Genomic DNA, 13,164 nt, shown 5'->3' on the forward strand with positions numbered 1-13,164 from the left:
GTACTGAAGTGACCAAGTGTACCACCACGTGTGTAGATCCCTGCTGCAAGGAGGTGACCAAGTGCACTACCACGTGTGTAGATCCCTGCTGTAGTGAGGTGACCAAGTGCACGACCACGTGTGTGGATCCCTGCTGTAGTGAGGTGACCAAGTGCACGACCACGTGTGTAGATCCCTGCTGCAGTGAGGTGACCAAGTGCACCACCACGTGCGTGGATCCCTGCTGTGGGGGCGTTCAGGCTGTTACGAAGTGTGTGGAATCCTGTCCCACCGCCTGCGTTACACAAGCCAGCCCGCAGTGCGTGTGCGTGTGCTCTGCCTGTGGCCGGCGCTACGCCATCACTTGCGCAGATGTCTGCCGTCGTAAGTGCAGGGCTCCCTGAGGGGCTGCGTGTGAGGGCTCCTGTGGTGGGACCCGCAAGGGAACCCCACCCTGCAGTGCCGTTGCCTTGTGGGGTCTCCAAAGGCTAAGGAACGAAAACGCTTTGCAGATCCCTCAACCTGCCAACGTCTTCCTCACGTCTTTGCTTTACTAGTGCCCTTCCTGTCCTGGGAAGCGTAAATCCTCAAACGGTTTTTCTTACGTTCTGCACCGTTTCTGCTATATTTACCTCAAGAACAACGCCTTTCCCTGTAACATGTAACAGATTGATTTTGTGCCCCCAGGAATGGTGCCTGGGAGAGAGATCCTGTAACTCTTCTTTGCACTGATGTGGCTGGAAGAATTTCCCTGTTTGTTCTTTCTTGCCATGTTCTTCTTTTCTTGTATGAAGCAATAAAAAAATATGACCTTGTCATCAGCTGCCTGTGTTTCCTTCACTTTCACACTCCCCCAGACCTGCACTTTCTTCTTTTAATTTCTTCCTAAAAGCCTGATCACTGTAGAGTGGAAGCTCCTGCTAGAATGGGTGGGAAGGTCTAAGGCAGTAGCTGGAGACCTGGGACTCAACCGGGATTTCCCTGATCATGGCTGGGAGAGGGAATGGTGTATGTCATGAGGACGCGCCGTGTTCTCATGGTTTTGAAAAGACTTTGAAAACACAACCATTTGCTGAAGAGCTCCTCCAGCTTTGGAGCTCCAGCTCAGGGCCGGCTGTGTCTGCATCCTGCATGCAGCAATGAAATGTCGCATGAAGAGCAGTGGGTAAATACAGCACTAAAGAGGGGAAGATGAACAGGTCTGGGAGATTGTGCCTTGTGACTTTGTCACCCATTTGTAAGAGGTCCTGTCTCAGCCTTTTGCAATCTTCTGTTTCCTTGTCTCTGGGGGCAGTTGGGCAAGCCTCATCAGTCAGGGAGATCTACACGGATTCACTCCCCACTGAACTCAGCAGAAGTGTTACTAGTATTAGCAGGGTGTCTCGGACAATTCTGGGAACCCTCCATGAACATCTGCTAACAGCACCCCAGTGCGTCCTCCTTAGCACCAAATTTGTCTGCAAATTGCTCACCCAGGAGTGAGGAACGTCCTCAGGGACCCAAAGTCCACATGCCAAAGGGAGTGCCCGGCAGGTTTCCCGAGCAGAGATCGTGCAGAGTGGTACCTGGCCTAGCAGCAGCCGCTGACGGGAGGAGACACAGGGAGGCAGACGCGGGGGAAGCCAGCCCGGCTGCTGAAGCAGCAGACGTGGGCGCAGCTCTGTCTGCAAGCACCCACTGGCTCCTGCTTTAAAGATGCCCCAGGGCACGTGGCTGGTGACTAACCTGCAATTACCGCCGTCTCACTTTTTCTGGTAGAGGAGTCCAGCCGATAGTGGGACGTGATAAATCATACCCCATGGATGCGGCGTTGCGTGTGGGCTGTGGAGATCCGGCCTCGCGCAAATCGTTCCGCCCTCACCGGTCTGCTGTTTCCACCCTCCTCTCACACCGGGTTGCGGCAGAGCCTGGCTCTCGCTGCTGGTTGTGCAGCTCTTGCCACGGCGGGCGTCTGGACTTTGGCAAGTGCTCAAGGCACAAATGCTACATAATAGAAATAAAAAAACAAATGAGGCTTCCTAATCACCTCTCTGTGGAGGGCTGATTTGACTCCAAAACTCCTCAAAAAAGATTCTGTGCAGGCAATGATTTCCTTGGCTTCTGCTCCCGAATCAAATGGAACAATCTTCTGGGAAATAAGAAACTGTAGGTGGAAAAGAAGTCATTCAGATAACATTTTTCCTTAAACTATTGCTCTGTAGCATCCTTACGATGGCGTGATGCTTGTGCTGTCTTTAATCCTTCCTATGAACATAGAAACTCAGATTTTAAAAGGCTGAGACCATCAGTAGAAAGCAGAAACCTCATTTCCAGGTGAGCGTCGCAAGATTGTGCTGTAGGAAGAGAAACAGTCATCCTTCCTCCCTGAACACCTGGACGTTTACACTACATCTATGAGACGGTTCTAATAGTTTAGGAGAAAATTGATGTTCAGCTTAAGCAAATGTTGGCCCACAGTTGTTGCTCTGCCAGGCAGTGTGCTCTGAGCTCTGAAAAGTATTCCTCAGAGATCAGGACACAGTTCTTTCAGTGATGTGAAAAAACCTAAGGAAAGCTCGATTCCCATTCTAAAATACTGGGAAATCAAAGCAAATATCCGCAATAGTCAGAAGGCAAAAGATAAAACAGATGAGGCTTTTTTTCATAACCACAGCTAGTTCCTCTTTTTCAGACTTAATTGCACTCAGATGCTCACTTCTCATTCTTCACGGAGCACTCACCTTCCTGAGTAAACAGGAAAAGAGGCGGATAGTGCCGTGCTGGGGTTCCTCTCAGCCCCAGAACTAATGATCTAATTACTTGATTAAATAGTCTCTAGGGCATGGACTAGACAAGCCACTTGTCATGTGAGGCTAATTGCATTCTGTACTCAGCCTCCTGGCATTTCAGCTATGAGACATTTCCGAAGCCGGCGCTGGACCAGCAACATGGAGACCAGCCCCAGCTGGAAGCTGCCCTCGGACCACGCTGGATCCCACCCTCGCGTCTTTCCTGGGTGGCTGTGGGAGGGGATGATGAGAGGGGAAAGTCAGATGTAATGAAACCTCAGATTTTAAGATTTAATTGCAACAAAGTGCGGGAGAGTGGGCTGGGAAGGCCTTGCCAAGCTGAAAATATGGGGAGAATCCTTGATTTCTATGAAAATTCTTTGTCCACCAAAATGTAGGTAGTATGCTATATGGGATGCTGCATATAAGCAAAATGAAGTGCCTGATGCTGATCAGTGCTGGATGCTACAGAGGAAGAACATTTACTTAGGAGGCTTTTAGGTAAACCAAGGGATGCAAAGAAATCCAGGGGTGTCGTATTTTTACAGAGAAGTGTTCAGCAGTTTATGAAATTTCTAGCAGAAATCCAGCTGAACAGCCCACAGTGGTGCATATCCAGACAGTTGCATGGGGGAAAATTTGAGTTTGAGATGTTTCCATCAAAAATCACGACATCTGCACATCCTGAAGTTTGGTGTTTCTGTTAACAATCATGTCCCCACGACCATGCGGTGTTTCATGTCTGCAGGCAAATTTTTTATAGCTGTAGGAGCATAGCTCCAATCTTCTTGTACCTCCATCTTTGGGAGCTCTTGGTGGTGGAATCCGAAGTCTCTCTTGGATTACTGGGACCCAAAAGGGTTGACTGTGTTCTTTTTTTACCAACTTTTTCAGAAATATTCTCCTGAGCACCAGAATGCACTGCTCAGGGGCTCCTCTTCTGCAGCAAACCTCTGGGTAGGGGAGCCCGTCTCCTCCTGGGCTCCAGCAACTTCTTCTGGTTCAGCTTTGCACTCCGTCGTGGGCTTTTCATCAAAATGCTACCCATCACACTCTGGTTCTGCAAGAGACCTTGACACGTGCTGTTTAATCAAAGCGATGCCAGAGTGTCAGATTTGGGAAGAAAAAGTCCCTTCTTTTCAGCTCCTTTGCCAAAGGAGGGTGGCCGCGAAAGGACGTTGCTGTGGGGTCGTGACTCACTGAAGTTAATGTGACTAGTCAAATGACCAAATTGCTCATAAATATAATAGAGATCCACAGAGAAGTGTCAATTAAGAATAATAATCCATCCCTCTGATGTTCCCACATATTACAAACGCAGATCAATTTATATCTCCTAAAATGTCTGTTTTGCTTAGAAGCCGTTACAATTTCTTGCTAATCAAATGTAACAATAGGGTGTACAATAACCCACTATGGAAAGGGAGACGTAGGACCGGTCCTCAGCGCTGGTTTCGGAGGTGAGCCTGGAGCACTGGGAAAGCACTGGGAAAGCATGAAGAACTGTACAAACTGGACTATGCAAAACTCCTCAGCGAGAGAAGTGTTTGAGGCTGCTGCTGCAAGGGGACCTAAAAGTAGTGGAGGACAGTTGCTGGCTCAGCATTACCCAGCAGGGTTAGCTCTAGGATGAGAAGATGGGGGGAGATTAATCTGTCAAAATATTAGACACCTAAATCTGAACTCCTTGTTCTCTGTTCGTTTTGCAATCTGTGGGTTCTGTTTGATGCAGTCGTGCGTGTTTCTCCTCACCCTGAAGCAGGCAACACAAGCAAACCACATTGTACAAGTCCTTATTTCTTCCTATCATCTAGAAAAGCCACCAGTGCAGCAGTACGAGTCTCGGGGGGAGAAACCGCACATGATGCACCAAAGGAAGCAAAGGAAGAGGAATGGAAAGACTGAATGAACCATGAAGTGCTGTTGGAAGGATGTCAAAAGCAGCGCAAATCCATCAGCTCACGTGGGCTTAGGGCAGGAATTCCAGATTCCCCATGTAAACGCTAGAAAGGAACCAGTGCTGATGCCTGCAGTTCTCCAGCAGAACTCCTGGTTTCCAGAGTAAACAGGATGCACTGCTCATGCTGAACAGGTTGGGGTTTTTTTTTTTGCCCACATAGCATTTGTGTAACTGATCTCATTGGGGAATGTGGTCACCCAAATGTAATCTGATGATCACATTCCACCTCCATGATTGGAATATCTCAGAGAAATAAAGATTTTCTGTGCTGCAGAGTTGATCGAGATAACATGATCAGGAAAAAGCTTCAATATGCTAATATGGAGTCTTGGGCCTAAATTCCACTTTAGCTGCTCCGACAGTGAAAAATGCCTTCAAAACGTGTGCCCTTTTACTTTGCCCTGAAGTCACCATCCCTGGAGGTATTCAAAAAACATGTAGATATGGCACTTCAGGACATCGTTTAGCAGGCATGGTGGTGTTGGGTTGACGGTTGGACTTCATGATCTTAGAGGTCTTTTCCAACCTTCATGATTCTGTGATTCTAAGGTAACTGGAGTGGTGTTCCCATTGGCGTTGCCAAGCATGAATGTTGTTAACAGAGTGTGGAGAGGAATGGGTTGGGTGTATTTAAGAGTTAAAAAGGTATTAGAGAGACAAATACCTCAACGGTTTGTGGAAGCGCTGATGGCCCACTGTAGGATTAGCTGTTTCTTACCATGAGAATTAGGACACGATATTTCTCATAGTAAATCAGATGAATTGTCCATCTTCCCTAATAATAGCTATCTGTTCTTACTGCATTGAAATAAACCTAAGGTATCATTTCGACATTTATGGAAATAAGGAGATGAGAATATCCAAGCGTATTAAATCTTCTTTGAAAAGCAAGTAATTCAATGCCTGATTTTTTTTAATTAGTGTGTCATTCCCATTGGGAACCACATGACTCGCGTCTTAGGTGGAAGCAGAATTTGCTCAGGATCACATGTTTTTCCTTCAGGAGGGTTTCCATCAAAAATTAGGATGTAAGCAAATATGTAAAGCATGTATAGGTGGAACCTGTTCAGGTAGTTAGTGGTCAGGTGTCCATACCCCTGGGCTCCCTTGTTTCCGGAGATGACGCCATGCAAGCCATATAAAAAGGTTTGCATTTTGATGCTCACATCAGTTGATTTGACTTCTCCCTCACTCACCTGCACTGGTGAACTGGTAAGTCTTTCTTGGATTTATCAGAGAATAATGCGATGGTTGTGTTTCTTGGTTGTTCCGGTCAAGAGAATGTATTTCTGATCACAGGAGAGCTTTGCTTCTGGTGTTTCTGTTCTGAGATTTCTCCTGGAAAGGAGGAGAGGATGTTTGACTCTTGTTTCGAGTTTGCTCTTCCTGAAGTATCTTGCAAATATCCTGTCACCTCTTCAGAAACTGTGGCTGTCTCTCATCTTACTTCAAATTCTATCTTCATTAATTTTTTCATACCTCATTAAGTCTGGAAATTAAATAAATTAGTGGATGCTGCAGAGCAAGTCTTGGACTTCAGAAGAGGTGTGTGGCAAGAAACATTATCTGGAAGAAGGAAGCTGCAGAATACCTGAGGGCAAAGCTGCAGAAGCCATCTGGGCCAAGTCAAGATGAGGAAATAAACTGGAAATAGGAGCTGCAACCTCTGGGTCAACGCTGCTTTTATGAAAGGATGAGCCTATTAATTCTGACACAACTCCAATGATGTACCATGATAGACAGCTGGAGGAGTTGGGATGGGGTCTGAATTCATGGTCTTTGGGCTTTGTCCTGGGAGATTAGCAGTTCAACGTCTACACAAAGAGAGAAGGCACTGTGCTGTGTGCGAGGAAGTGAAGAAGCGATAAGCAAAAGATGAGCCCTGGAACGTCTGCTGATTTGATTAAGAAAATAAGGAAATGAGCTATTTTCATGTTACAGCTTCTAGAAAGTTTAATTGTGGGCAATTCTGTAAGATTCAGGGTTTATGTCTTTAGTCTTCCTAACAGTGGTGCTTGCAGGTTCCCAAGAAAGAAAGGAATCATCCGGCAGTGATAGCTGCATGTGTCTGAATCCAGAAATCATTCACAGATGCAATTTTTTCTCCTCGGTCCAACAGCTCCCTGCTGTGTATTTTGCAAGAGCTCAGGTTGTGAATTGCGGCTCAGGTAGAAAGAACAAGTGTCCTGATTTTGTATCTCTCTTCTTCTCTTTGCCTTTAGCTTTAGCAGCACCTCAGGAGGATGTCCTACTACGAGCAGTGCAAGCAGCCCTGCCTGCCCCCTCCCATTTGTGCGCAGAAGTGCACCAAGTGCGTGGAGCCCTGCAAGACGGTGTGCGTGGAGCCCTGCGGCGGCAGCGTCTGCGTGAAGCCGTGCCCCGCACCGTGTGTGGAGGTCTGCCCAACGCCCTGTGCCACCCAGTGCACCACGTCCTGCAGCACCCAGTGCGTGGAGCCTTGTGCCACCCAGTGCACCACGTCCTGCAGCACCCAGTGCGTGGAGCTCTGTCCCCCTAAGTGCATCGACGTCTGCGCGCAGTCGTGTGCCCCTCAGTGCCCACCCCAGTGCGTGGATCCTTGTGCCACCCAGTGCACCACGTCCTGCAGCACCCAGTGTGTGGATCTCTGTCCCCCTAAGTGCATCGACGTCTGCGCGCAGTCATGTCCCCCTCAGTGCCCACCCCAGTGCGTGGAGCCCTGCCCAGCCCCATGCGTGGAGGTGTGTGCCACCAAGTGTGTTGATTCATGCGAGACCGTGTGCCTGGAGCCGTGCGGCACGGTCTGCTCTCGCCCATGCTGATCGCCTTCATGCATGAGCCTTGCATGCAGCCCTGATGCTTCGGTGCATTGCAATATCCGTAGGCTCATGAGCATCCATGGAATGAAAAACAGGTTACAGACCCACCTGCGATGTAGAGACCTCTGCTGACCTGGTTACCCCAGGCTCTCTTTCTGTTGGAAAATGTTTTTCTGAACATTTCCAGCCTATATCTTTGCTTCTATGATATTTATGCTACTGCTATCTCAGCACCTTTTTCTTGGTAACTGCTGTTGGCCAGTATTGTACAGCTAGGCATCTCGGGAAGTTATTTAGCAATGGCTGTGCTGTAAGCAGTTGATGTTGGAAGATGCCTCCTCTTCTATTCTCTAATTCTCATCTTGTCTTGTAATATATGTCCTCGTCTTTTAATGTCTATGTGCAGCAATAAAAATTGACCATCGATGGCATCATATGTCTCCTGTCTTTCTTTCACCTCCCCATTTCCACGTCCTTGGACCCAAGAACACCTTCCTTTAGTTTTCATTTTAGAAAGCTGCTGTGGTTGCAGAGGATTTGTGCCTGCAATGCAGTGCTGTAAACAAAGAGAGCATGCATTAGAACATGGAGCAATGTCGTGTAATACTGTAAGCTAAACCTCATCTGGTCAATACTTTGTTTTATATAAAATTATACAATAATTAGTTTTATCCTACTTGCAAATAATGATAGAAATTTAATTTTCACCTGTATTAATAATAGAATTTTAATCTTTATATCTCTGGATTTTGGAGGCAAATCTTGGAAACTGTTAAAAGCTAAATTTAAGTGGAAGAAAGCCCCAAAGCCAGGAAAGAAGGAATCGAAATGTTCTTGATGGGATTTTAATTATTTCTTGAAAACTTTGTGATGGAGATGAAAATTGTATTTTTCATTAATTCTTCCCATGATCCTCAATGACTAAATATAGAAGGTAGGGGATTTGGCTTCAGGAGATGAATCTTTTTGTGGTTCAGGAGCAGGTCCGAGCCGTGCAAGATGGCAGTTTTGTTCTCAGGTTTGCTGCAGATACTTTGTGTGGCTTTGGGCAGGTCTCACTCTTGTTATCTATCCGCTCCCCATCTGCGATGAGGAGAAGTCACATCCCTGACGGGTAGAGCGTTTGGCATTTCAGGTTCATTAACGTCTGGCAGGTACAACAGTATTTTAGTTCACTTATAAATGCATCTTCTTTACCTGGAGTCATAATTTTGAAGCTGGAGGAGGCCCCTTGTCTGGCAGGACGTTATGCCCGTTTCAATGCTGAGTTTCAGAGAGAATGCTCCCATTGTCTTCCACGCTGTGCGTGTGACTGCTTACCTCTGCCTCCGTGATGGCCACACAATTTCCATGTCTGGGATGGAGAGAATTGCTATCCACCTACCATATCATTATGGCAAGGGTGGAGGACATTTAATCTAGATAAGAGTTATATTTAGGTGTGTGTAAACACTGTTACCAAATCAGCTTTTAATGAAACTTTGTGTGCAGGTGTAGAGAGTTTGACAGTAGGTTCCTTTTTGTGTTCTTTCTTTCAGCACCAAAAGGTGACACCATCAAACAGGAATAATGATAGGCAAAACACGGCTGTTTGTTTCTGTACCCCTGAACACAGCTTCCAGTTCAGACAGACAAAGCAGGGGCAGGTGGACCAGATACTCCACAGCATGAAAATGGAGGGGGAGACTAGGAAGGCACACTGCTACTGTTGAATGTAAACCTTTGGGGATTCAGCAATAAACTAATAACTGCTTTCGTTAGTAACTGCTTGCTGCTACCACATTTGTAGCGTCAGTGCCCACTTCCAGGCATGGAAAAAGCCTTAGTCGGGAAGTCATATGCAGCTGCTAATGAGATCCATCCCGTAGGTTAGTCACCTATGACGGCATCTTCATCCAGCTCTATCAATCAGCTGTGTTAGTAATTTAAATTTTTTTCTTCTCTCCCTCTCTGCTACGAGCATTGCACCAGGCACCGTAATCATAGATGGGAGCACGCAGCTCAGAGAAGCCCAGAGGAAGTGGCAGAGGAGACCTCTTGGTTTGTGCTCATCACGCTTCCCGCACCTGTAGGAAGAAGTGTTACAAAAGCCCTGACTCACGGCTCTCCTATGAACCTGTGGTTCGTTCTGCGCATTGCCAAGATTCCCCTCTACATTTAGAACAAATTAGTGACATTTAGTCCGTGTCAGCCTCGGGGTCATTAAGACCCCTGGTAAATCAGGCGTGAGCGAAGGATGTTAAGATATGGGATGACGTTGTTTCCATTAGCACCTTCTGCTCTCCTACACCCAGTGGAAGCCATGTCCATCACCCCTCCGTGTATCACGCGTCTGTGATGAAGACTGGGCTGTAATTCACAGGGCTGAATATGACCCCACAGGGCACAGCATTGAGGAGTACTCAAGGGAGGCTTGAACTACCTTTTCCCTTAGAGCTAATGGTTTCAGTTGAAACTTTTTCTCTGTTCCTTCCTTGGAAAAATTTCAAGCGGATCGACATTTTTCTGAAACATGGATCCATCCCCAGAAAAAGAAATTCTGCCACAACTTCAGCACACCAAACCCACTGTTAGTAAAAAAGAAGTTTTAGTTGCTTCAGTGAAAAGTTACATGAAAGTGCAAGAAAATAGAAGTGGAAAGCTTTCTAATTTCTTGGCAATCTAAGATGTTTCATTCACCTTTTGGGGGAGAAAAACAGAGGAGGACAGAAGCAAACCCTGAAAACACAGACTGCCAAACACTGACCTGCTGCCCTTCCCAGGAGCTGGGATGCAGCACACAGACCCCTCCCACCCCGCTCAGATTTGTGCCAGCTGGAGATCTGTCCTGGTGATCACCTACAAAACTATCAGGAAACACCTAAACTTTACCCAAACATGTTCTGCTCATTCCGGAGCAGATCTGAGCTGTCTTGCAAATCGGAGTTCAGTTGTGGGATCTTTGCCCAGGGTCGAGACAAGATAAATTATTAATAAATTAGCCGGTTATTACCAGATTGGGTGTGCCTTGCTTTAAAAACAACAAATCCCCCGCACCTGAAAGAGGAGGTATCTCTCACAGCCCTTGACTGAAGTCCAGGTGTATGGAGGTGTCAGTGGAGCAGGTTCTGGTTGTGAAAGATTCTGGTCATCAAGTTAATCTGTTGTCGTCAACTTCCCAGGGCTGACTTCTGAAAGCGTATAAAAGCCTCCCATTCAGGAGGCTCTTTAACCTGAGTGGTTTCTTCTTCTCTTCTTCCAACAGAGACACCAGGTGAGTCCCTCTGTGTGCATTTAGCTGTGTAGGTGGATGTTTCTGGTGCTCTGTTCTTGGGAGGCAGGGTGATTTTTCTTTCTTTTATTTCTGTAGTGGCAGTTTTGGCTTGTCTCCTTGGCCATTTCACCTCTGTACAGATGAAAGCTGTGTTATGTTGTTTTGAGACTTTCTGAGGCTCTAGACAGTGGCTTGCTGACTCTTTGGATCAGCAAACCCTTGTCAACCCTCATCATCATCTCTTTTTTCCCAACTGATAAGAATCCTTGTGGGTAACTATCAGGTATTGAAGATCAGCTACCAAAGGATGGCATCCACCGGCAGCTCATTTTGCATCCATTGAGCAGCTATGGGCTGCAGTCTCCTGGATCTCAGGGCTCTGAGTTTCCCTTCTTTCTATAAAATCATATCCTCACTGAGCAGGAGGACAGTTCACCTGCATTTAACAGCTGGAGACATGGCTCCTTCTCTGAGGGTCTCAATGAGCTAAGCAGAGATGTGGCTGCTGCCAGCAGGGATTGATATCAAATGATTTTTCTCTTTCAAAACCATTTGCAATACTGAAGTGTCACTGGCTTTCTCTTCCTCTTTGACTAATTCTAAATATTGCTCTGAGGTTCTCCTTGAACTAACTGTGCTTTCAATAAAATTTGCATTGCTTCTTAGCTTGTCAAAGTTGAAAAGCTCAGAAAATAGTGAGCAGAGGGAGAGAAGGAAAACTCCTCTCATTTCTCTTCCCTCCACTTCTGTAGCCATTTCCCTGTTTGGATCACAATCTTGTTAGGATGGTGCTTGCCTTATATATTCATTTATGCTTATATGCAGTTGTGCCCTGAGCCCTCAGGAGAGAGGCTGATCTTCATAGAGGCCAACAGTGATGGGAGCTCAGAAGAACAATATGGGGCAGCTATAGCAAACTGGAGTCGCCAACACAAATTTGGTCTGAACAGCAACATCCTCAGGGATTGCCAAGGGTTTTTTTTTGGTGGCTTTGCTGATAGGACTGGCTTTTAAAAGCTCTTCACTGTAGGTTTGATGTTGAGGAAGTTCTCCTCCCCCTCTACTCTGCCCTAGTGAGGCCCCATCTAGAGTACTGTGTCCAGTGCTGGGCTCCCCAGTTCAAGAAAGATGAGGAGCTGCTGGAGAGAGTCCAGCGCAGGGCTGTGAGGATGAGGAGGGGACTGGAGCATCTCTCCTAGGAGGAGAGGCTGAGGGAGCTGGGCTTGTTCAGCCTGGAGAAGAGAAGGCTGAGAGGGGACCTTAGAAATGCCTCTAAATATCTGCAGGGGGGGTGTCAGGAGGACGGGGCCAGGCTCTTTCCAGTGGTGCCCAGTGACAGGACAAGGGGCACCGGGCACAAACTGGAGCAGAGGAAGCTCCAGCTGAACCCGAGGAAGAACTTCTTCCCTCTGAGGGTGACGGAGCCCTGGCCCAGGCTGCCCAGGGAGGCTGTGGAGTCTCCTTCTCTGGAGATATTCAAGCCCCGCCTGGACAAGGTCCTGTGCAGCCTGCTCTGGGTGACCCTGCTTGGGCAGAGGGGGTTGGGCTGGGTGACCCACAGAGGTCCCTTCCAACCCTGACCATGCTGTGATTCTGTGAAAGCTGAAGAACTGAGTGAAACTATAATATCCGGAAAGGAGAAGTGTGTAGGGCTTAAAATAACTGAAATGGCACCTTGGTTTTCTTCCAGGCTTAGCAAAGATGTCTTCCCACCAGCAGAAACAGCAGCAGCAAATACCTTCAAAATGCCAGGAAAAGTGTCCTCCAAAGTGTGTGGAGCAATGCCAGCCTCCAAAAGGGCAAGCCAAGTGCCCTGTGAAGAGCATCCCGCAGCAGCAGCAGCAACAGCAATGCCCAAAGCAGAAGTAGCACTAACAGCACCAGCCACAAAGTGCTGTGGAAGATGCAAATGCTTATTTCCAAGCTCTTCTACCTGCTGGCTCTGCCAGAATAGCTAGAAATTTGCAGCACACCTCCTTTGTTTGCAAGCAGGAATTACTTTACAAAGAGATGCAATTCATTAACTTGGATTTATTCATCCTCTGCTATAAAAAAAAATCACAACAAAATTATGGGGCCATTTTCTTACGATCTTTATTTTGGGCTATGCTACAATAAAATTATAAGTAACCTCATTACTTGCTTACTAACATGGGTTTTTTTTTTACTTTTCTAGTGTAATTCATTCTCTTTTGCTTAGTTTATTAGCCAAAGAATGACTTTAAACACACTTGCACATAAGGTACACATACATGGGGACCCATGGCTATTTGCCTTCCAGATTTCTCCAGGAATTGTGTGTCCATATTTTTATTTCAGATAAATCCAGACACCTTGCTTTGAATATCATGACCAACAGACTGGAAATGCCTAGAGTAAGCAGGACACAGAATGATCACAATTTTT

General features: G+C 46.8%; 1 protein-coding gene across 1 annotated transcript; it reads left to right on the forward strand.

Moving 5' to 3' along the window:
- The first annotated feature begins 6,950 nt into the window (after positions 1–6,950).
- Positions 6,951–7,637, forward strand: LOC104332908 (uncharacterized). Its single transcript, XM_009938363.2, has 2 exons — positions 6,951–7,393; positions 7,538–7,637. The coding sequence occupies exons 1-2, from the start codon at positions 6,951–6,953 to the stop codon at positions 7,635–7,637; spliced, it is 543 nt and encodes a 180-aa protein (XP_009936665.2).
- Positions 7,638–13,164: the final 5,527 nt, after the last annotated feature.

The sequence above is a fragment of the Opisthocomus hoazin genome, chromosome 30 (assembly GCF_030867145.1).
Source record: "Opisthocomus hoazin isolate bOpiHoa1 chromosome 30, bOpiHoa1.hap1, whole genome shotgun sequence".
In the NCBI taxonomy this organism is placed as follows: domain Eukaryota; kingdom Metazoa; phylum Chordata; class Aves; order Opisthocomiformes; family Opisthocomidae; genus Opisthocomus; species Opisthocomus hoazin.